This window comes from Tenrec ecaudatus, chromosome 4 (assembly GCF_050624435.1).
Source record: "Tenrec ecaudatus isolate mTenEca1 chromosome 4, mTenEca1.hap1, whole genome shotgun sequence".
Classification (NCBI taxonomy): domain Eukaryota; kingdom Metazoa; phylum Chordata; class Mammalia; order Afrosoricida; family Tenrecidae; genus Tenrec; species Tenrec ecaudatus.
Window position 1 is genome coordinate 68,384,829 of NC_134533.1, and position 18,478 is coordinate 68,403,306.

An 18,478-nucleotide genomic window follows, 5' to 3' on the forward strand; every position below is an offset into this window, starting at 1 on the left:
CACCAATACCATCATTAAAAGGTATTGATTCTTCTTGATCTTTCTTATTCATTTTGCAGCTTTAACAAGCATATGAAATGATTGCAAATGCCATGACTTGGGTCAGGTGCACCTTATCCTTTGAAGGGACAGCTTTGCATTTTCTTAACACTTTAAGAAGATCTTTTGCAGCAGATTTTCCCAATGCAAAACATTGTTTGATTTCCTGATTGCTGTTCATTGGGTGTTGATTATGGATTTAAAAAAAGATGAAACTTCTGACAACTTTAATCTTTTATCCATTTATTATCATGTTGTTTATTAGCCCAGTTGTTAGTACAAATTCAAAAATTAGTAGCTTTATCTTATTTTGAGCTAATCCATTTTAAGAACCCAGTATATCATGAACAGGGATCCTACAGATGGATTCAAGATCTGAGAGGCGTAAGCTCCCAATTGGAGAGGCAGGCTTCTTTTTAAATAAAGATTTATAACCCTTCTTTTTTTATGAGCATGTTTGGAAAGGAAGAAGGAAGCAGTAGTCATCTGCTTTTCACCTCTATTTTCATGATTTGGAGAAGTCTTTCTCGGATCTGCTTTGTGCGGACAGCATAGACGATCGGATTGAGGATTGGGGGAATGAGAAGATAGAAATTGGCCAGCAGAGTGTGGACTGGAGGAGACACATAGTGACCAAATCGGTGAATAAGGGAAGAAACAGCAATGGGAACATAAAAAATAAGGATGGCACAGATGTGAGAACCACATGTCCCCAAAGTTTTCAGTCTGGCCTCAGGAGTAGCTAGCCCCATTACAGCCCGGAAAATCATGACATAGGAGGCAGCAATGGCTGCTGAGTCCAGAACCAGCACAAGAAAGCCAATACTCAGTCCGTAGACATTGTTGACCTTGCTGTTACCACATGTCAAAGTAACTAACGCCATATGCTCACAGTAGGAGTGTGATATTATCCGGGATTTGTAAAGAGGCAGGCGAAATCGGATCATCAGAGGCAAGGGTCCAATATACAGTATGCCCCGGAGAAGGGCAGCCAGTCCCAAACGACCCACCACCTCATGGGTGAGCACTGAGGTGTGATGCAGTGGGTCACAGATAGCCACATAGCGATCAAAAGCCATGGCAAGGAAAATTCCTGACTCCACAGTGGCAAAGCAGTGGATGAGAAACATTTGGGCCAAGCAGGCATCCAGACCAATGTCACCGGTGCCAAACCAGAAGATGCCTAGCAATTTGGGCATAGTAGAAGTTGAAAGAACCAAATCAATGACAGCCAGCATGCACAGGAAGAAGTACATGGGCTGGTGTAGGCTGCGCTCAACTCTGACCACTGCCAAGATGGTCATATTCCCCACCACAGCCACCAGGTACATGGAGCCGAAAGGGATGGAAAGCCAGATGTGCAGGGACTCCAGCCCTGGGATGCCAATGAGCTGGAAGGAACTGGGTACCCAGCAGGCATTATGAAAAGTGAGCATGGCTATTTATAAATGAATATTCTCATTTGTGCCCCAAAATGCTGCAGAACTTTTTTTCCTCCTCTGGAAACAAAAGAGAAGCATCTTTTACTCTTAAGCATTATAGTATATAGGATTATTGAATAAATAAGATACTATGCAATGAGTCTCTTCTTTCTTGAAAGAAATTACAGAAATGATAATATCATAGTCATCATGCTAGTGCTATATTATAATGTGCATTAAAAAATTCCAAATACAAGTCAACATAAGTATTTAAAAGAATAAATGTACAAGTATCTTTTGGTAGTATGATCCTCAAGGAGTAGCATTCTTGCACTAGGGAATGCATTAAACTGAGGGAGACAGATACCTATTTGGTCATTTCCTGACACAGATAGGCTGTGTGGTGGCTCTTACCATTAAAGGGGAGGGTTTCACAGAGGAAGGTCTCCTGGAAAGAAAAGCAGACCCACTAAAGTGGGGAGGCAGAAGGACAGAAGGATATCTCGACGCTATGTAGACTATGGCAACTCAATATGTAAATTTGGAGTCAGCATGAACTATTGCACGAGTTGACATCATGTCTAAACTTCAGACAAAAATCACAAGGCAAAGGTGTGGACTGGTGTAGCTAGGACTTCACTAGCCCAGATCAAGGTGATTTCTGAAAGACTAAAGCTCATGGCTGCAATTAGGTTTATATATGCCTGAAGCTCAAAGACAGACTCTTGTAATGATCTGTTTTCTTCATGCTGGCTCCATGTGAAAGTAAGAGGCTAGAAATGAAGATAAGTTCAGCAGAGAGCGGCATGAAGATGCTGCTATTGTCTGGTCCCTTCACTCAGTTCATAGCAACCCCATGTAAGCAGAGGAAACACTGCCATCCTCACAACTGGTGTGGTGTCTGAGCCCATTGTCGAAGCCACTGGGTCAACCCATCTTGCCCAGGATCTTCCCATTTTTTTTTCTGCCTTTCTACTTTACCAAGCATGATGTCCTTTCCCAGGGACTGGTCTCTCCTGATAACATTCCAAAGCATGGAAGAAACATCCGGGCATGACTCTAGAAGATGTAGATTATGCCAAAGGAGAATTGTTGCATGCTCAGGATCCAGAACAAACTGACTAGAAGGGGAATGCATAGGAGAAAAAATAAATAAGCAGATTTTTGTTTTTTGTTTGTTTTAACATCTAAAAGATCATACCACTATATGTTACCTAAGTTCCTAAATATATAAGGGAAATATAAACAAAGGAAAATGTACGTAAACAGCTTATTCTTCCACATTTGAACTTTGTTAGATTGGATCTATTAAGTCTCTCTCTCTCTCTCTCTCTCTCTCTCTCTCTCTCTCTCTCTCTCTCTCTCTCTCTCTCTCTTTTTCTCTCTCCCCCCCCCCTCTCTTTCTCACTCTCTCTCTCACCCTCTCTCTTTGCCACTGAGTCAATGCAGACCCATGATGACCCTATAGGGCAGGGTAGAATCGCCCCCTCTGAGTTTCCAAGACTGTAACTGTTTACAAGAGTAGAAAATCCCATCTTTCTCTCATAATATATATTACATATAGATAATATTGTGGAAAATATTGACGTTTTCAAGGATTTCATTTTACCTGGATCCACAATCAAAATTTATGGAAACGACAGTCAAGAAATGAGAAGACCTACTTTACTGGACAAATGTGCTGCACGAGGCCTCATTAAACAATGAAAAGAGCGAAGACGCCACTGGGAGGACATTTGCAGCTATGAACTGTGCCTAGCGTGAGCTACGCTGTTTTCCATCACCTCATCTGCAGGTGAAAGCTGGGACATTCATAAGGTTAATCAGAGAAGAGTTGATGCATTTAAATGACGGTGTTGATCGAGAATATTGATTATAGCATGGGCTTCCAGAAGAAGGAAATGTGTCTTAGAAGATGCTCCTTAGAAGAGAAGCCAGCAAGGCTTGGCCTCGCGCTCTCTGAGCAGTTCCTTGAGAAACACTCCATGCTTGGAAGAAGCGAAAAAGACGAAGACCTCATTGAGATGGATTTACACCGTGACGCAACACAGGAGCAATGGTGAGGAAAGCGCAGGACTAGACAGATTGTCCTTCTATTGTGGGGGGCTCATTATAACCAAGTTGCGGGCACTTACTGCAACAACAAAGGAAGGAGGGGACATAGGGTTTTCTTCCTTCTCTACCTTCAGACCCTGGCAGTGGAGTATTTAGGCCAATCACTTTATCCCATTAGTTACATACCACTAACCTCACTTCACAACAAACGTAAATTCTCTAGACGACAAGATGATGTGTTTGTTTGTTTGTTGAGGTTTGTGAGGGGCGGGTTTGGGTGGGGGGGTTGTCAGAAGGATTACATGAGAATGTAATGCCTTACACACAGGAACATTCCGTGTCAGCACCCTTTATTCAATCAGTGATACTAATGTGCAAAGCCAAAAATGCATGCAGGAGATTGCAAAGAACTTTGGAATGCCTTTTTTTCTAGGGAACAAGGATGAGGGTCCATGTAGCCCCGCTGTGGTGACTTTATCCCATAGAACTTTTTCTCCACGAGCCAGGCTCCTTTTCCTTTGGAAGATCTTCACATAAGCAGACTATTGGTGGTAGATGTAAAACGAGAGGCTAAAAAGGCTGAATCATGCACTGGGGTTGGGAAGGGGAGGAAAGGACTGCTGAGGGGCCAGCCTGTGACTGAAGTGAGCCGGTGGGGTGTCATGGGAGGCTTAGCTGATAGGAGACTGACTTGGCATCCTTATCTTTATGCTGGTCTTTCTCCATTCGCCCCTTCGGATTCTTGCTGTGACCTAGAAGCTGACTTTTAAGGGTGGCATCACCCAGATTCTCCTTTCTGTGGTTCCTAGCTAAGTTCACCCCGGAGATGACAAAGTAGGGTGAGGGTTCTTGAGCATTTAGCTCCCAGCTCTCTTCCTGTGAGGTACATTTGATAGTGTCTGTGGTTTTTACAACATCTGCTAATGTCACCTTCCCTTGTCTGGTCATCAGGCGTAGCATAGGTATTGGCTACTTTCTGCTGTTCATCACAGGAGCTGCATCGGTCCCCAAACCTGCCTGTGTTTCTGTAGCTAGTCCTCCATTGAACCTTTCCAATTGGCCCCTTTCTTCTGCCATTTGTCTTTTCATGTACACATCAGACAGAGTCCCAGCAGTATTCAACCTTTGCCTAATCTTGGTCTTTTGCCAAGCTGATTCCTCAGCCCACATGCTTTTAAGGACACATCATAAAAGGCGATCAATTATTTTACAGAATCAATTTTAGTGTCTCTGATGATCAACGGCAGCATGGTCATCTCCTTGGTAGTGGATTTATAATTAAAGGGGAACTTCTCTGCCTCTCTCCCATCAGTCATAAAGCGGCTCTCATACTTTGAGTGATATATTATATTAATCAAAGGTCTAAATGAAGCAGTCATCCAAGGAATAATAGTTTTGCTTCGTTCCTAAGGGGAGAGTTCTCCAGTGCCCATATCAGCCGGACCTGTCCAGTAAATCGTTATTCTGTTTCCGTGCTTCCCCCTTATCAATTATCCTTTTCATCTGTTAACTGACTAAAATGATTTCCCTGCAATATTTCCTTCTGGTACCATTTGAGACCCATCACTTTTGAGTAATACACTGTGATCAGTGGTCTCTTTCTGGGCTGGGGCAAGGTGTCCACATTGCAGGAGGGTATCACAATACTCAAATGAACAGATGATGCTAAATGTATACCTATTTAGTTACAGGTAAAGTACTGACTTCTCCAAAAATTAGTCCTCTGATAATCACAGCCTTTGTCAGATCCAAGCGAATATCTCCAGTCCTCCGAACTGGCCCGAAGGCCTGAAGAGAATGGATTTCATTTTGACCCCTTGTTCCCTTCCCTGTACCTACCAAAGTGGAGAACTGTTTCCACGATGGCTGTCTCATCTCAATCACATCTCTTCTTCTTCTCATCCATCTCCATGAAAATAGCAGGAACGAAGAAATGTACTTTGTTGGCTAGATGGAGGGAGGCTAAGCCTTGGGGTCAGCTTCACTGAGCTCCATCCTTTCCCTCGAATCCCAACGAAGTGTGAATATCTCCTGGACATTTCTCTCCCTAGCCAGAAGAAGCTCCCTACATGTATTTGAAGGAGGTGTCCGCAGCTCCTACTCGGTAGTAGTATAAAGGTGTAAGATTTCACTGCAAGGCAATCTCCTGCTGATGTTCTCTCTTCTCATACATATTCCAGGACTTCCGGCAGCTTTTGCCACCTCCTATGCTGCTCGGTACCTTCCTACAAATCTGTTTTCCCATTCCCCAACTGCTTCGTTATGTTGTATTTGAGAACGGGCCACGGCCTTTTCTGGAATTGTAAGGGCACAGCAGCTTCCTAGTTCCCTCCCCTGGCTCCTGCAAGGAAAGTCTGCCTTCACTTTTCATCTGCGCTCCCCGCCCTCCCTTGCTCTTCTGACTCGATCGTGCTCAGAACTGCCTGTTGGATACACAGGGGCTTCAAAAAGTTTGTGGAATAACTCCATTACCACTCAACTCTATTTTTTTCCTTGAACTTTTGAAAGTCCCCTCATATATATTTCTCCAGGCAGAATGTAAGTTCTCTGAGAGTCAGGATAATGCTGTGTTGTGCCCATGCTGCCTTACTTTATTTAATGAGTATAAAATATGGTACTTATTTAAATCTGGAAGTGTTTAAGACACAATGATTGGCTTAGTGACTAGAAGCCTCTTCAGCATCTTTGTGTGTAGATCTATGTTCCATCTTTTATAACTTTTTAAATTTTTATTTTATTTGGGGCTCTTATCACAATCCATACATACATACATTGTGTCAAACACATCTGTACATAGGTTGTCATCATCTTTTCCAAAACATTTTCTTTCCACTAAAGAATTTATTCTGTCCAAGATTATGTTAGATTTATACAAGAGCAAGATCAAAAATGGGCTGTCCCAGGGTCCCAGATCTGTTCACCCTAATAGACTGGGGATTCTTTCTGATGACCACTCTTCTTTGATGAATTCCCCATTAGAAGATACTCTTACCTGGGGTGGATTATGTCTTAGATGGAGAGCCTAGGGCTCTGCAGATGCCTCCGAGGCCTCGCACTTATAAGCATTCTTCTCAGGGACGTAGGGGATTCCATTTGGACTCTCCAGCTTCATAGTTCCCTCAAAAGACCAAGAAAATCCCCAGGCTTGGTCCCAGAAGGGTGGACATAGAATCTAAAACTGAGCACTGCTGTTTGGCAGGTCAGGGCCAGCCAGCGGGGACTGAAGGAAGTGGCATAGTTTTTGTTTTGTTTTTTCAGTTTAATATATTTTAATAGAAAATTTATAGGAACAGCACAGAAGACAGGGAACATTAAAAACACTTACTTGCATGTAGGACAATTATTTAGAAAAGTATAGTGAATGGATGGAATCTACTGTATGATCAAAATGCTACAAACGCCATTTAGTTGCCCTCAATAAGAAATTTACTTTAAAAAATCCAAATTCTAGCATTGTCCAGAAAAGTTTAGCAGGTTTATTTATAATTGTCATAAAGATGAACTGCTGAATCATGTTCACGGCAACATTTTGACTCAAATTCATGCTTTATGTGCTCTCATTAAATATAAAATTCACACACAAATGAAAACGGAAAAACTGCCAATGCCTCATTTCTGTCCCCTATTTTTCCGTTCACAGTCATTGTCTTAGGTACCTTTTGACCCCATGAGGGAAAACAAAAAAAAAACGAAACCTAACGTTCATAACTACCTTTTTTTGGTTGTTGTTGTTTAAGAATGAAACGTTTCCCCTCACAGTGGATTCTCAAACACGTTCTCCACATGTGCGGCACCCTAGGAGGACGTCGTTGGGCATAACTGTTCCGCGCCGGGCATGGATGGCACACAGACTGGCATCTTCAAACAGGTCGGAGAGACCGCCCTCCCGTGCCGCCTGCAAAGCACCAATAGCAGCGCTGGGGCAGCGCAGGTGTGTTTCCAAGTCCTGAGCAATTTCATGCACCAAATGCGGGAAGGAAAGTCTGGGAATCGGAAGTTTGGTGGATTTCTGACATCTACTCTCAAGAAGAGTCGCAGGACCAGGCCAGTGACGTGAGGTTCCCCCACCTCCGTAGCCAGCTGCGTCCTGGGCGCTCACCCCCAACTGACTTGCTGCAGGCAGTCTGCTTTGTAGGAGTCAGGCGAGGACACCTCCTCATTCAGCCCCCTACTCCCTCACCTGGAGCTCAGAGCTAGAGGTGGCGCACCTTGGAGCGCGACCACGATGTGGCCCTGACCAGAGCATTCTTTTTAATAGAGTCATAATCCTTAGAATCCAGGTTCTGTTCTTGTTCCTTGCTTATGACCTTTGAATAAATCTATTTTAATTTAATTTTTTATTAGTTAGAATTTAATCATACAAGGGGGAGTGCAAAAATGCTTCTTCTTTTTTTTACATGTGAGAGAGATGTACATTTACAGTTCATTCCACAAGGTCAGACAGTTCATCAAGCTTTCTATTTAGAGGTTCTGAAAAGATTGCATAATGGTGTGTGACAGTACAAGGCCTGATTGGTGGCAGGCAAAGAACTGGTTTTGCCTCCATGACAATGCACCTGCTCACACAGCCATCCCAGTGCACCGGTTTTTGGCACACACACACACACACACACACACACACACACAAAACAACCCAGCATACCTCTCTTACCCCACACATCTTACTCACCTGACCTTTTGTTTCTGTGAATGACCAGGAACATGACAGGACAGCAACTTGATGACATAGAAGAAGCTAGAAAGAAAAAAAAGAGGGAGGTGCTGTCAGCCATCCAAACAGATGAGTTTGAAAGAATAGAATCGCAGATTGATAAATGTATTAAGTGTAATGGAGAGTACTTTGAAGGTGATGAGGTTGGTTTGTTAAAAAATTGAAATACATAGCTTTGAAAAAAAACAGTCCATTCTTTTTTGGGCCCTCCTCACATATCATATCATTTAATAGCTCAATCACATCCACCAGAATTGTCCAATTCCTACCACAATCCATTTCCAAACATTATTTTCCTACATGGATTCTTGACATCGTCTCCCCTTCACTCCCCTACCACCTGTACCCACTTCCTCCTGAAACCTTATTCTACTTGCTGCCCCATATGTTCATCAGTCCTGGGTTTCATATACTGAAAAATGGGAAAACATATAACACAACTTCAAGCGGGTGACCTGAATGACATAATACCTCTGAGATACACCCTAATATGAACAGACAAAAACAAACCAAACATACAGAAATTTTTAGAAACCAGCTCAGGTCTGGTATGCATCTGAGGGGGGATCTGCTGACAAGGTTTTAACTGTTCAAGTCAGATATATGCCTTCGATCTTCTATAGTCAACTCTCTGATGCACTCTGTTTAGTTACCACTTCCCTCCTATCCCTCAGTTGTGGATAAAGGGAGTTCACTGGAGGCTTATTTCTATGTAGCTCCACTAATGCATATATTTTGAGGACACTCAGTAGAATCCAGAAAAAGATGAATACCCCTTTGGTTATCAGACACAGGGATTAGTGCTCAGCCTGGCTGTAGCTCTCTAATAAAATAGGGTTTCTTTAAACAGCATTTCGAGATTATAGTCAGGAGTCCCGAGGTAGTTTTAAGACAAAACAATGACTATCCTCTCAAATTTCTATATTCTAATTTTATATTGTAAAGGAAACCACAGCCTCAATAATTATAGTGGGTGTCTTCAACACTCCATTCTCTGAGAAAGATAGGTCACAGGAAAAGAAACTCAACAAGGAGGCTAGAGATCTAAACACTACAATTAGACAATTTGACCTTATAGATATTTACAGAGATTTTCATCCAAATACAAAAAAAAATTCACATTCTTCTCAAGCCCACATGGCACATATTCAAAGAGAGACCACATGCTGGGGCATAAGGCGAATCTACATAAATTTAAGGACATTGATATATAGACCTCCCTCTCTGACCAGTGACAAAAGGAAGATGAAGAAAACAAGAGCAAACAATTGGAGGATGAATAACTCTCTACTGCAAAAGGAGTGAGTACTGGCACATATCAGAGATGAACTTAGGAAATTTCTAGAAACCGAGAATAAGCACATGACATACCAAAACTTATGGGACACAGCAAAGGCAGTTTTCAGAGGACGTTTCATAGCAATACATGCACACCTGAGAAAGGAAGAGAGACTCATGATTGATATGCTGGCACAAATTTTACAACAACTAGAGCAGAGTCAGCAGGACAATCCTACTAATAGCAAAAGAAAAGCAATTATAAAAATCAGGGCTGAAATTCAGGAGAGGGAAAATAAGAAAACTATGGAAAAAATTAATGCGGCTAAAAGTTGGTTCTTTGAAAGGATAAACAGATCAACTGACCACTGGCAAACCTAAGCAAAAAAATGAGGGAACAAATTTCAATAGCAAGAATAAGGGATGAAAGAGGGGTCATTACAATAGACCTTAATGAAAGCAAAAGGATATCCTTGTTTGGGGCTAGTATCTTCGGTGGAGCTTGATCATCTTCTTCCAGCACCCTTGGCTCTTGCTCATATACTACTTACTGAAATGGTTGAATATGGATTAGTTGGGGTTAGTTTTTTGTGGTCGTTCCAATGACTGTGTATTCTTTCAATTTTCTTTTGATGCTTCCTGCATCATTCAACATTTTGTCTATAGCAATATATTAGTGCACTGCTTTTCAATTATATTGACTTCAATAGAGTTACCCTTATTAGATTTTATAGATGACCCATCTTGCCCAAATTGTGGATCCTGAATAGATTAATATTACTTTTTTTCTTCTCCAGAAACAAACATATTAGACATAAAGCATCATCATTAGGTCTCACTTAGTTTGTTCTTAGTCTTAGCAACCCCATACACAACAAAAGGAAACACAACCCTGTCCTGTACCATCCTCACATCTGTTGTTATTTTTGAGCCCATTGTTAATTCCGCTCTTTGAGCATAGCCTTTTTTATCAGTGGCCCTCTACTTGACCAAGCCTGACATCCTTTCTTAGGCATTGGTCTTTTCTGAGAATATGTCCGAAGTAAATAAGATGAAGTCTTGTCAACCTCAGTTTTAAGGAGCATTATGGCTGTACTTCTTCCAAGAAAGATTTTTTTGTTCATCTGTCAGTCCATAGTACTTTCAATCTTCTTTGCCAAAGCCATAATTTTAATTCATCAATTGTTGAGTGGACTTCCTTATTCATTTTCTAGCTTTCGCATGCGTATGACATGATTGAAAACACTATGGCTTGAGTTAGGCATACCTTAGTACTTAGTGAAGCATCTTTGGTCTTTAACATTTAAATCTATACTACTGCCCAATATTGCATGATGACTGTATGATCTTGATATATGTTGCCTGGGTGTTTCTCATCCTTGATTATTGCCCAGATGTACCTTGAGTCCAAATGAGACCTCTAAGGGATTTTAAGTAGCAAAAGATAAACAATCATTTAAAGATAAAAATGTTGACATTAGATCATAGAAAGAACAGGTCCAACCTTAAAGGCAGGATTAGAGCAGGCATAGTATTTAAAACTCTGTTCTTGAATCTCACCAGACACATGGGGCCTCTTGGTGTCCAAGATCTTGATGTTCGTGGAAAGCTGAAATATAGACTCCATCTGATTTCTTATTCTCCTTTGTTTACATATTGGTCTAATTTTGCCATACTTTTCTCCATATTGCATAGGAGAATTAGAATATCATGCAGGTTACCCTGATACAGACACAGAGAAGAGTAGCAAGGACAAAAATAAAGAAGCACAACAAAAGAGTTTCTCACTCAGGAACAATGTGTTTCACCAAAAGGCAGTCTGTGAGATGTCAGTAAGGATGATCCAAGATTCACTTTGTGTTGAAACATATGTAAACAACCAGAGAGTAGAGACAGCAGCAAGTGAGAAGTAATTGTTAGTAGTGAAACATGAAAACATGGGCAGAAGCTGAAGGTCTATTGGGGCATCTTGAAGAGTTTGGACTTCGTCTTTCAGACAGTGGAGATGGTAGAAGGACTGTAAGAATATGAAAGAATAAGAACGTGGGACATGGAGGCAGAAAAAGAGGTGACAAAAATATAAAACATCAAGGACTTTGAAATTTATACTCTATGTGCTTGGTTATAAATTGTAACTCAGTAAGAGAAATCAGTAACCTAGAGAACTGATAGTGTGTGAAGTAGAAGGACATGGACACCATCTCAAAAACAGATGAGACTTTGGAGGAATTTATATGTCAATACATTCTATTCAGAGAAGTCTCAACATGCCCTCCAGATTCTCAGTCAAACAGATGTCAATGCAGAGATAGGTCCCTTCTACACTCATTATGGTCAGTGCTGACTTCTATTGAATTACACATAATTGAATTAGGTCAATCTCATCTCTTGCATTCCCAATTAATCCAAGATTCCAAGAAATTTAAAAGAAAGTAAAAAAAATATAGCCCTAGCATCCACACCCACAAAATTTATTGTCATCAATGTCTTATGTCTCCTTTCAATCTTGATTTCCTAGATAAAAATCAACATAAATCTAATACCAAAATATGAAGATTAAATTCCCACTTTACAACTTCTCAGTTATCTCTGCCCCAGCCACCTGGAGCATGTCCATGCTCACAAAGTAAAAAGGACACTTAGAGGTGACAATTGTACTTTTTCACAGCTCATTTTTAAGTGAAATGAGTTTTTCCTATAAATTTAAGGTAAAAATTGGGCCAAATTCTTTTTGACATATGGTTATAGAATTCCCTCTTCTACTATATTTACTAAGCAAAACAATGCCCAATACATAGATTTCAGTGAAACCTGTTGCTATTCAGTAGGTTATGACTTTTAGCAACTCTATAGAGTAGGATAAATCTTTTCTTTACAGTTTCCTAGTCTGTAAATCAGACAGCTTCATCTGACCTCTGTGGTGCAGTTGGTGGGTTTGAACCACTGACGTTATGATTGGAAATGTAATGCTTAACATGCTGTGCTACCAGATCTCCACAGATATATAAATAAATGATAGCTATAGATAGATGATAGATAGATAGATAGATAGATAGATAGATAGATAGATAGATAGATAGATAGATAGACAGACAGCCAAAAGGCCTCAAACTTCTGAGTCTGTTTTTTTCTCCATTTTTACCACATTCTTTACTTCCCCTGTGGATCCTGCACTTCCCATTTTGGATTCCACATGTTGGCAGTTGTATGAGATCTACTGAACAGGCATACACTTTCTCCTTAATGTGACACTCCATCTTGGAAGGGAGTCTTAGACTGTTAGTAACATTGAGTTCATAAGACCCCAAAGCTTCTTCTATCTGAGGCCTGAGCATCTCACTCAGTTTCAGTTGATGTGCCAGCTTCAAGTTCCTGTTAAATTTTGAAGTTTTTCAGTTCTCAGTCTTTTAAACACCCTACTGCATCCCTTCACTTCATCTTACTCAGATGCTGACATCAAATTAGTCTTGCCATTTAAATTTGCTTTAGATGTTATATGTGAGTTCTTGATTTTGTCAACGTAGTTTATTTATCTACTTCTATGGAGGATTTAGGAAGATTAGAAATGTATGCTGCTGCAGCTGTTAACCTCCCAAAATTGATTCCTTTATCATCCTTCCTGCCTTTCTCCCACCGCTCACATTCACACAATTACTGAGCAGTCAAAGCTAGCCATGTCCCGTTCCTTAAGTAAACTCTCACCTGTGTTCCTTCTTATTAGAATATTCTTCCACCGCTCCTCTGTCTTACAAACTCCTGCTTCATACTGGGGAGAATACACTAAGAGTAGCAAGATAAGCCAACAGTCACCATAGTAAAGAAATAATAAATATTAAATCTGGATAAATGAATAATGAACAAAACAAAAACAGAAAAACGATAGGAATGAACAAATCTCCATAAAAATAAAAATCCGTCACAAAGAAAACTACAAAGCACTACTACAAGGAAACAGTCCTCTCCAGCTGCCACTACCGACTGCCCTGAAAGTGCGAGAAGGCCTGGGATAGAGTAGGAGAGAAATGTGGAACAAAACCCAGTCATAGAGCAGGCTTCCTGGTTGGACAGAGACTGGTAGCGCCCTCTCTACTATTACTCTGACTCACCTTCATATGTGGAACTATACTCTACCCTGGCTTAATTTTCAGTCAAACAATGTAAGGGGAATAGTAACACTAGGGAGGTAGGTCCACCTTAGAATAATCAACAATCAGAAATCAAATGGGCAGCATTTTCCCAAGGGCAAAGTTCAGAAAGGACAGGGAAGAAGGAGGAAAAAGGAAACACAGAGGGGAAAGTTAGATAGGTGATGTTACATTGAGGGAATTGCAATAAATGAGATGAAACAAACAGTACATGAGTCGCTGAATGTAAAATTGGTGATCTGCTCTGTAAACATTTACCCAGCTCAGAATAAAAAGTTTAAATTTAAGATAAAACAGGAAAGAGACCCATATAAATGAAAGAATATATACCATATTCATGGATTGGGAGATTCAAACTAATGAAAATGTCAATACTAACCAAAACAATCTATAGATAAAATGCAGTCCAATCTAGATTCTAACAACATTCTTTAAAGAGAGGGAAGCACTAATCCCTCCTTTTATATGGATAAGCAAAGGACTGCTAAATTCATAGAAAGTAGGAAGCCTCGCAATCTCTGATCTTAAAAACTCGAATACCTAATTCTAGGATTCAAAACAGCCTGGTAACAGTTCAATGACAGACTTAGAGTTCAGTAGACCAGAACTGAGAACCCAGTAGTACATCTATCCATTTACATATAGAAGATCTTTGACAAAGGACGGAAACACATTAAAGAGTGAAAATATTGTCTCTTTAACAAATGGTGCTGACAGAACTATATCCAGCTGCAGAAAATTGAAACAGCACTCATATCTCACATTATCTACAAAACAAACTCAAAATGGATCAAATGTAAATCCTCCAACTATCAAGATAATCAGAGAGAGTCACACATCACATCTTGCAGTGGGCGCAAAGGACTGATGCTTCAGCCTGAGCACCGCTTCCATTCAGACAACATATACCACTGTGTTAGTGTGTTAAAACATTTGTCATTGTGCATGTTTTCTGCTATTTATTTCCTTGAAGTATCATAATTTTATTTACTGTATTATTTTAATATTAATGTACCATATATATATTGTGCTTAGTTGTTTTAGAGGTATTTCCACAATGTAGGGCTATTAACTTTGTGTTAAAGTCCTAGAAAAATTAATTTGTAAATGTAATTTGGGGGTCTCAGAACCAATTATTTGTTTTTTCGTTATTTCTCCTGGGAAAAAATACTTTTCCATATTTAAGCATGACTTTGGAACAACTTGACTTTGACACCAAGGTATCACGGTACTGCTATATACACAATCTTGCACTGAAGATGGTACATAAGTAAATATATGGATGGATAGACATGCAGGCTGAATGGTGTGGGAAGCTACCCATGAATATATATACGGGTTTGACAGAAGATATTATATTCGTATATTTATCTTTACTGCAGATATACTCGTGAAGGCTATGAAGCATTCAGAGAGAAGTTATGAAAACTTCTTAGACATAACCAAAACACCTTGAGGAAATGAATCGCTAGGTCTACGGGCTCAGGGCTATAGTCTTGGAGGACATCAAGGTCAATTGGCATATCAGTGTACCAAGAAAATGTCCTATACCCTACTTTGATGGGTACCAAATGAGGGTCTTAAAAACTTGTGAGCAGTCATCTACAGTACAACTATTGGTCCCGCCCTTTCAGAGTAGAGTGAATAAAATTGAAGATGCATGGAAACAATTCATCCAATGCACAAATAGACCAAATAACATCTGTCTCCACCCTGAGCCCAGAAGAGCTAAATCATGCTGCCACTACAACCGATCTAAAAGGATCACATTTGAACATCCTGCATAGAGTGTAAGAAAAATGTGGAAGAAAACTCACCATAAAAAAAAAATCAGTCTTACTGGTCAAATAGTAGATCTACAAATGAACTCATCTTCATAGTTCAAATTTTAGTCAAACAATAGACAGGTCTATAAGGGGGCAAATAACCCTAAGGAGGTGTGTACACCTAAGAATAATCAGCCATTTGAGATCAAAAGGTCAACATGCACCCAAAGAAATAATTCTGGGAGGAAGAGGGTGAGGGATGTTACATTTAAGGGAATTTCACTAAATTGCATGAAACAAAATCTGGAAAACTGATCTGCTCATAAACTACACCTGGTTCAGAGTAAAAAGTTATACAAAAATTTTAAAACTTTTATTTAGACTCATTTTCTTTGGATCAGACTTCCATGTATAGTCACAATATCACATGTGTGGTGACATGATTGTTAAAATCTTGTGCTACTGAGTGAATAAACATGAAAACTCTAGGACTCTCATTATCAGCAGGATGTTTCCTATCCAGAGACTTGTCAAATCCTCATGTTAGTGGACAGGCTAATACATGTGCAAAGCATCTAGAATTGGTAAGTGAACAGTTCCATTTTTTCTATAAGAATCAATTAATTACTAAATATTCAAACATGAATTTTAAAAGCAGCTCAGTAATTTATGCTAATAAATAAATATTCCAATAATACCTAGTATTTAATTATAGATAATTATTAGTCTGAGTAATAAATTACTACTCTGATTAGGTTTTATGCATAGTTGGAGCATTCAAAAATGAAAATTTCCAAAGTGTGTACCTCAGAACATGTTTATTGCATTATAGATCACTGAATGACTGATGCCAAACAATAATAAACATTTGAAAAGTTAAGTAAATAAATAGCTCCAATTGGTCTCATATTGTTCAAATATGGATGTCTTCATACACCCTAGAAACCAAAGACATAAAAACAAGATGCTTTTTATTGCCCATCCACATAATGCATATTTTAAAAATGACTACAGAGAAATTTGACCAATGAATTCATGTAGTGCTAGGTTAAAACAAACTGGGAAAAATGTTTTTGGAAAACAATTTGAAAATAAGATTATTGAGTCTACAAAATGGTTGGTGACTGATTTCCCTTCCGAGATTATATCCTAAGGTTGAGTAGTAAAATATTAACAAATATGTCTGTGGGGGAAACTCAAACTAGCCTTTCCACTACTCTGGGACAGTTACACAAAGTAAATCATATAAATGGACCAATAGGTACTATAATTTATGATTATAACCAATTCTTTTTAGGCAAACACAAATAGGAAAAATGCAGAATGAAAAAATACAATATAGGTAAAGGTTGTATTTAAGTAATTGTCTTCTAGAAACTTCTGTGTGTAACTAAATTTTGCATATGCTTAAATTAGATATTATAAATATATAATAGAAGCAATGATTAATCAGTCCCCAAAATCGTCTATATTTTCCATCCCAGTGTCTGATGTTTTTTTTCCCACCCTCCTTTGGGAACTCTCTCCTGAGATCCTCCTTAGAGCCATGAGTAGGTCAGGCCCCCAGGAGCAGACAGAGAAACTTGGGCCAGTAGAGTCCCATGGGGGACTAGCAAGGAAAATCTGTCTTCTAGTCTTGAGAAGTAGGATAGCAAGTGAAAGTTGCTCCCAAGAGGGTGGTGTCTAAAAGTCCAAAGGAAAAGAGTAGGTTTCTCAATACAACCCTTGGGAAATAACTTGCTATTTTCAGGATCTAAATAAGGAAGGAGAACAGGAGAAAGTGGTAAAAAGACCAAAGTCACAGCTTTCCCTTGAAGGTGAGTTGAATGTACCTGAACTTCCAAAGAATTGACCACTGTAGCGAATAGAACCTAGACCTCTGTAGACAGCTTCCCGGTGGGTAAGTACAATCCGGAGAGGGAGTCAAAGACACTGAAGTAATCTATAGGTGCCAGAAGCTACATTTTTCCTTTGGTTCATCCAGGTCTAATCTTTAGAGATTAAGTCAAAAGTACAGAGAAGCAATTCATTGCAAATTCGCCTGGGTTGTGAGGCGAGAAGGAGAAATCCCAAGTTGATGAGCTTTCTTACCTAGTAGCTCCGTCACACATTTCAGCCTGAATGTGTCTCTTGGTTTGCTTTATGTTAAGCAACCTTCCTTCATGATTTAGACCTGATATTATCAGTGGGTCTCTTCAGTGGATTACACGCATGCTAAAGGAAATATTCATACACTTGGGATAGAAAGATATCTGATCACCAGGGTTAAAGAGCAACAAAACTGTGGGTCTATATTGTCTAAAAGGGGCCAGAAAAGGAGGAGACAAACAGGTGAGGCACAGATACCATGCCTTTTCCAGAGGCCAGAGATTGTAGCATTTATTTAGCCTTCCCTGTATACACACACATATGCACACACGCACACATGCCATTTACTTAATACATAGGTAGCTATTACTCTCACTATTTCTCAGTCTAGGAAACTAGTGAAAGTGGATGGCAAGAGATTATATTGCCTAAAATCATAAAGTTGGAAATATTAAAGTTTGTATTTGAACTTATATTTGTCTTGCTTCTAATTCATGCTTATTTGACCAAAAGAAAAAGTCTATTCCTGGTGTCTCAAATCCACTTTCAGAAGGTCTCTCACAGGATGTGTAGGAATGTGCCAGTGTTTAAGTGTGCATTCTCTTTAGTAGATTGATATAGGAAATATTTCTCTGGAGTTCAAACTGTGCCAGTTGTCACCTTGGTGGATATTATTTTTATATGTATGTCCACGTTCTCTTCATTCCAGCCTATAATTCAATTGGCCAAACTGAGCCTAACAAAAATCAGTTTGGAAATTAAGACTCTGCTCTGACAAAAAAAAATGTTTGTGTGTGTAGTGAGTAGCCACTCCCGATATCGGGTTTACCCAAAACTGACTAATTATATCCCCTTTCTACTTTAAGGTTGTAATCCATCACAATATTTTAACAGAATGCTTCAAACATGCTTCTTGATATGTGATATATTTGTGCAGTGACTAGTGTTCCCCTTAAATCCCCACCCCATTTCTTT

The 18,478-nt window shown here is 39.7% G+C and overlaps 1 protein-coding gene across 1 annotated transcript; it reads right to left on the reverse strand.

Moving 5' to 3' along the window:
- Positions 1-521: 521 nt before the first annotated feature.
- On the reverse strand, positions 522-1,475 carry OR52M1 (olfactory receptor family 52 subfamily M member 1). The gene has a single exon (XM_075548636.1). It carries the CDS (start codon positions 1,473-1,475, stop codon positions 522-524), a length of 954 nt encoding a protein of 317 aa, XP_075404751.1.
- Positions 1,476-18,478: the final 17,003 nt, after the last annotated feature.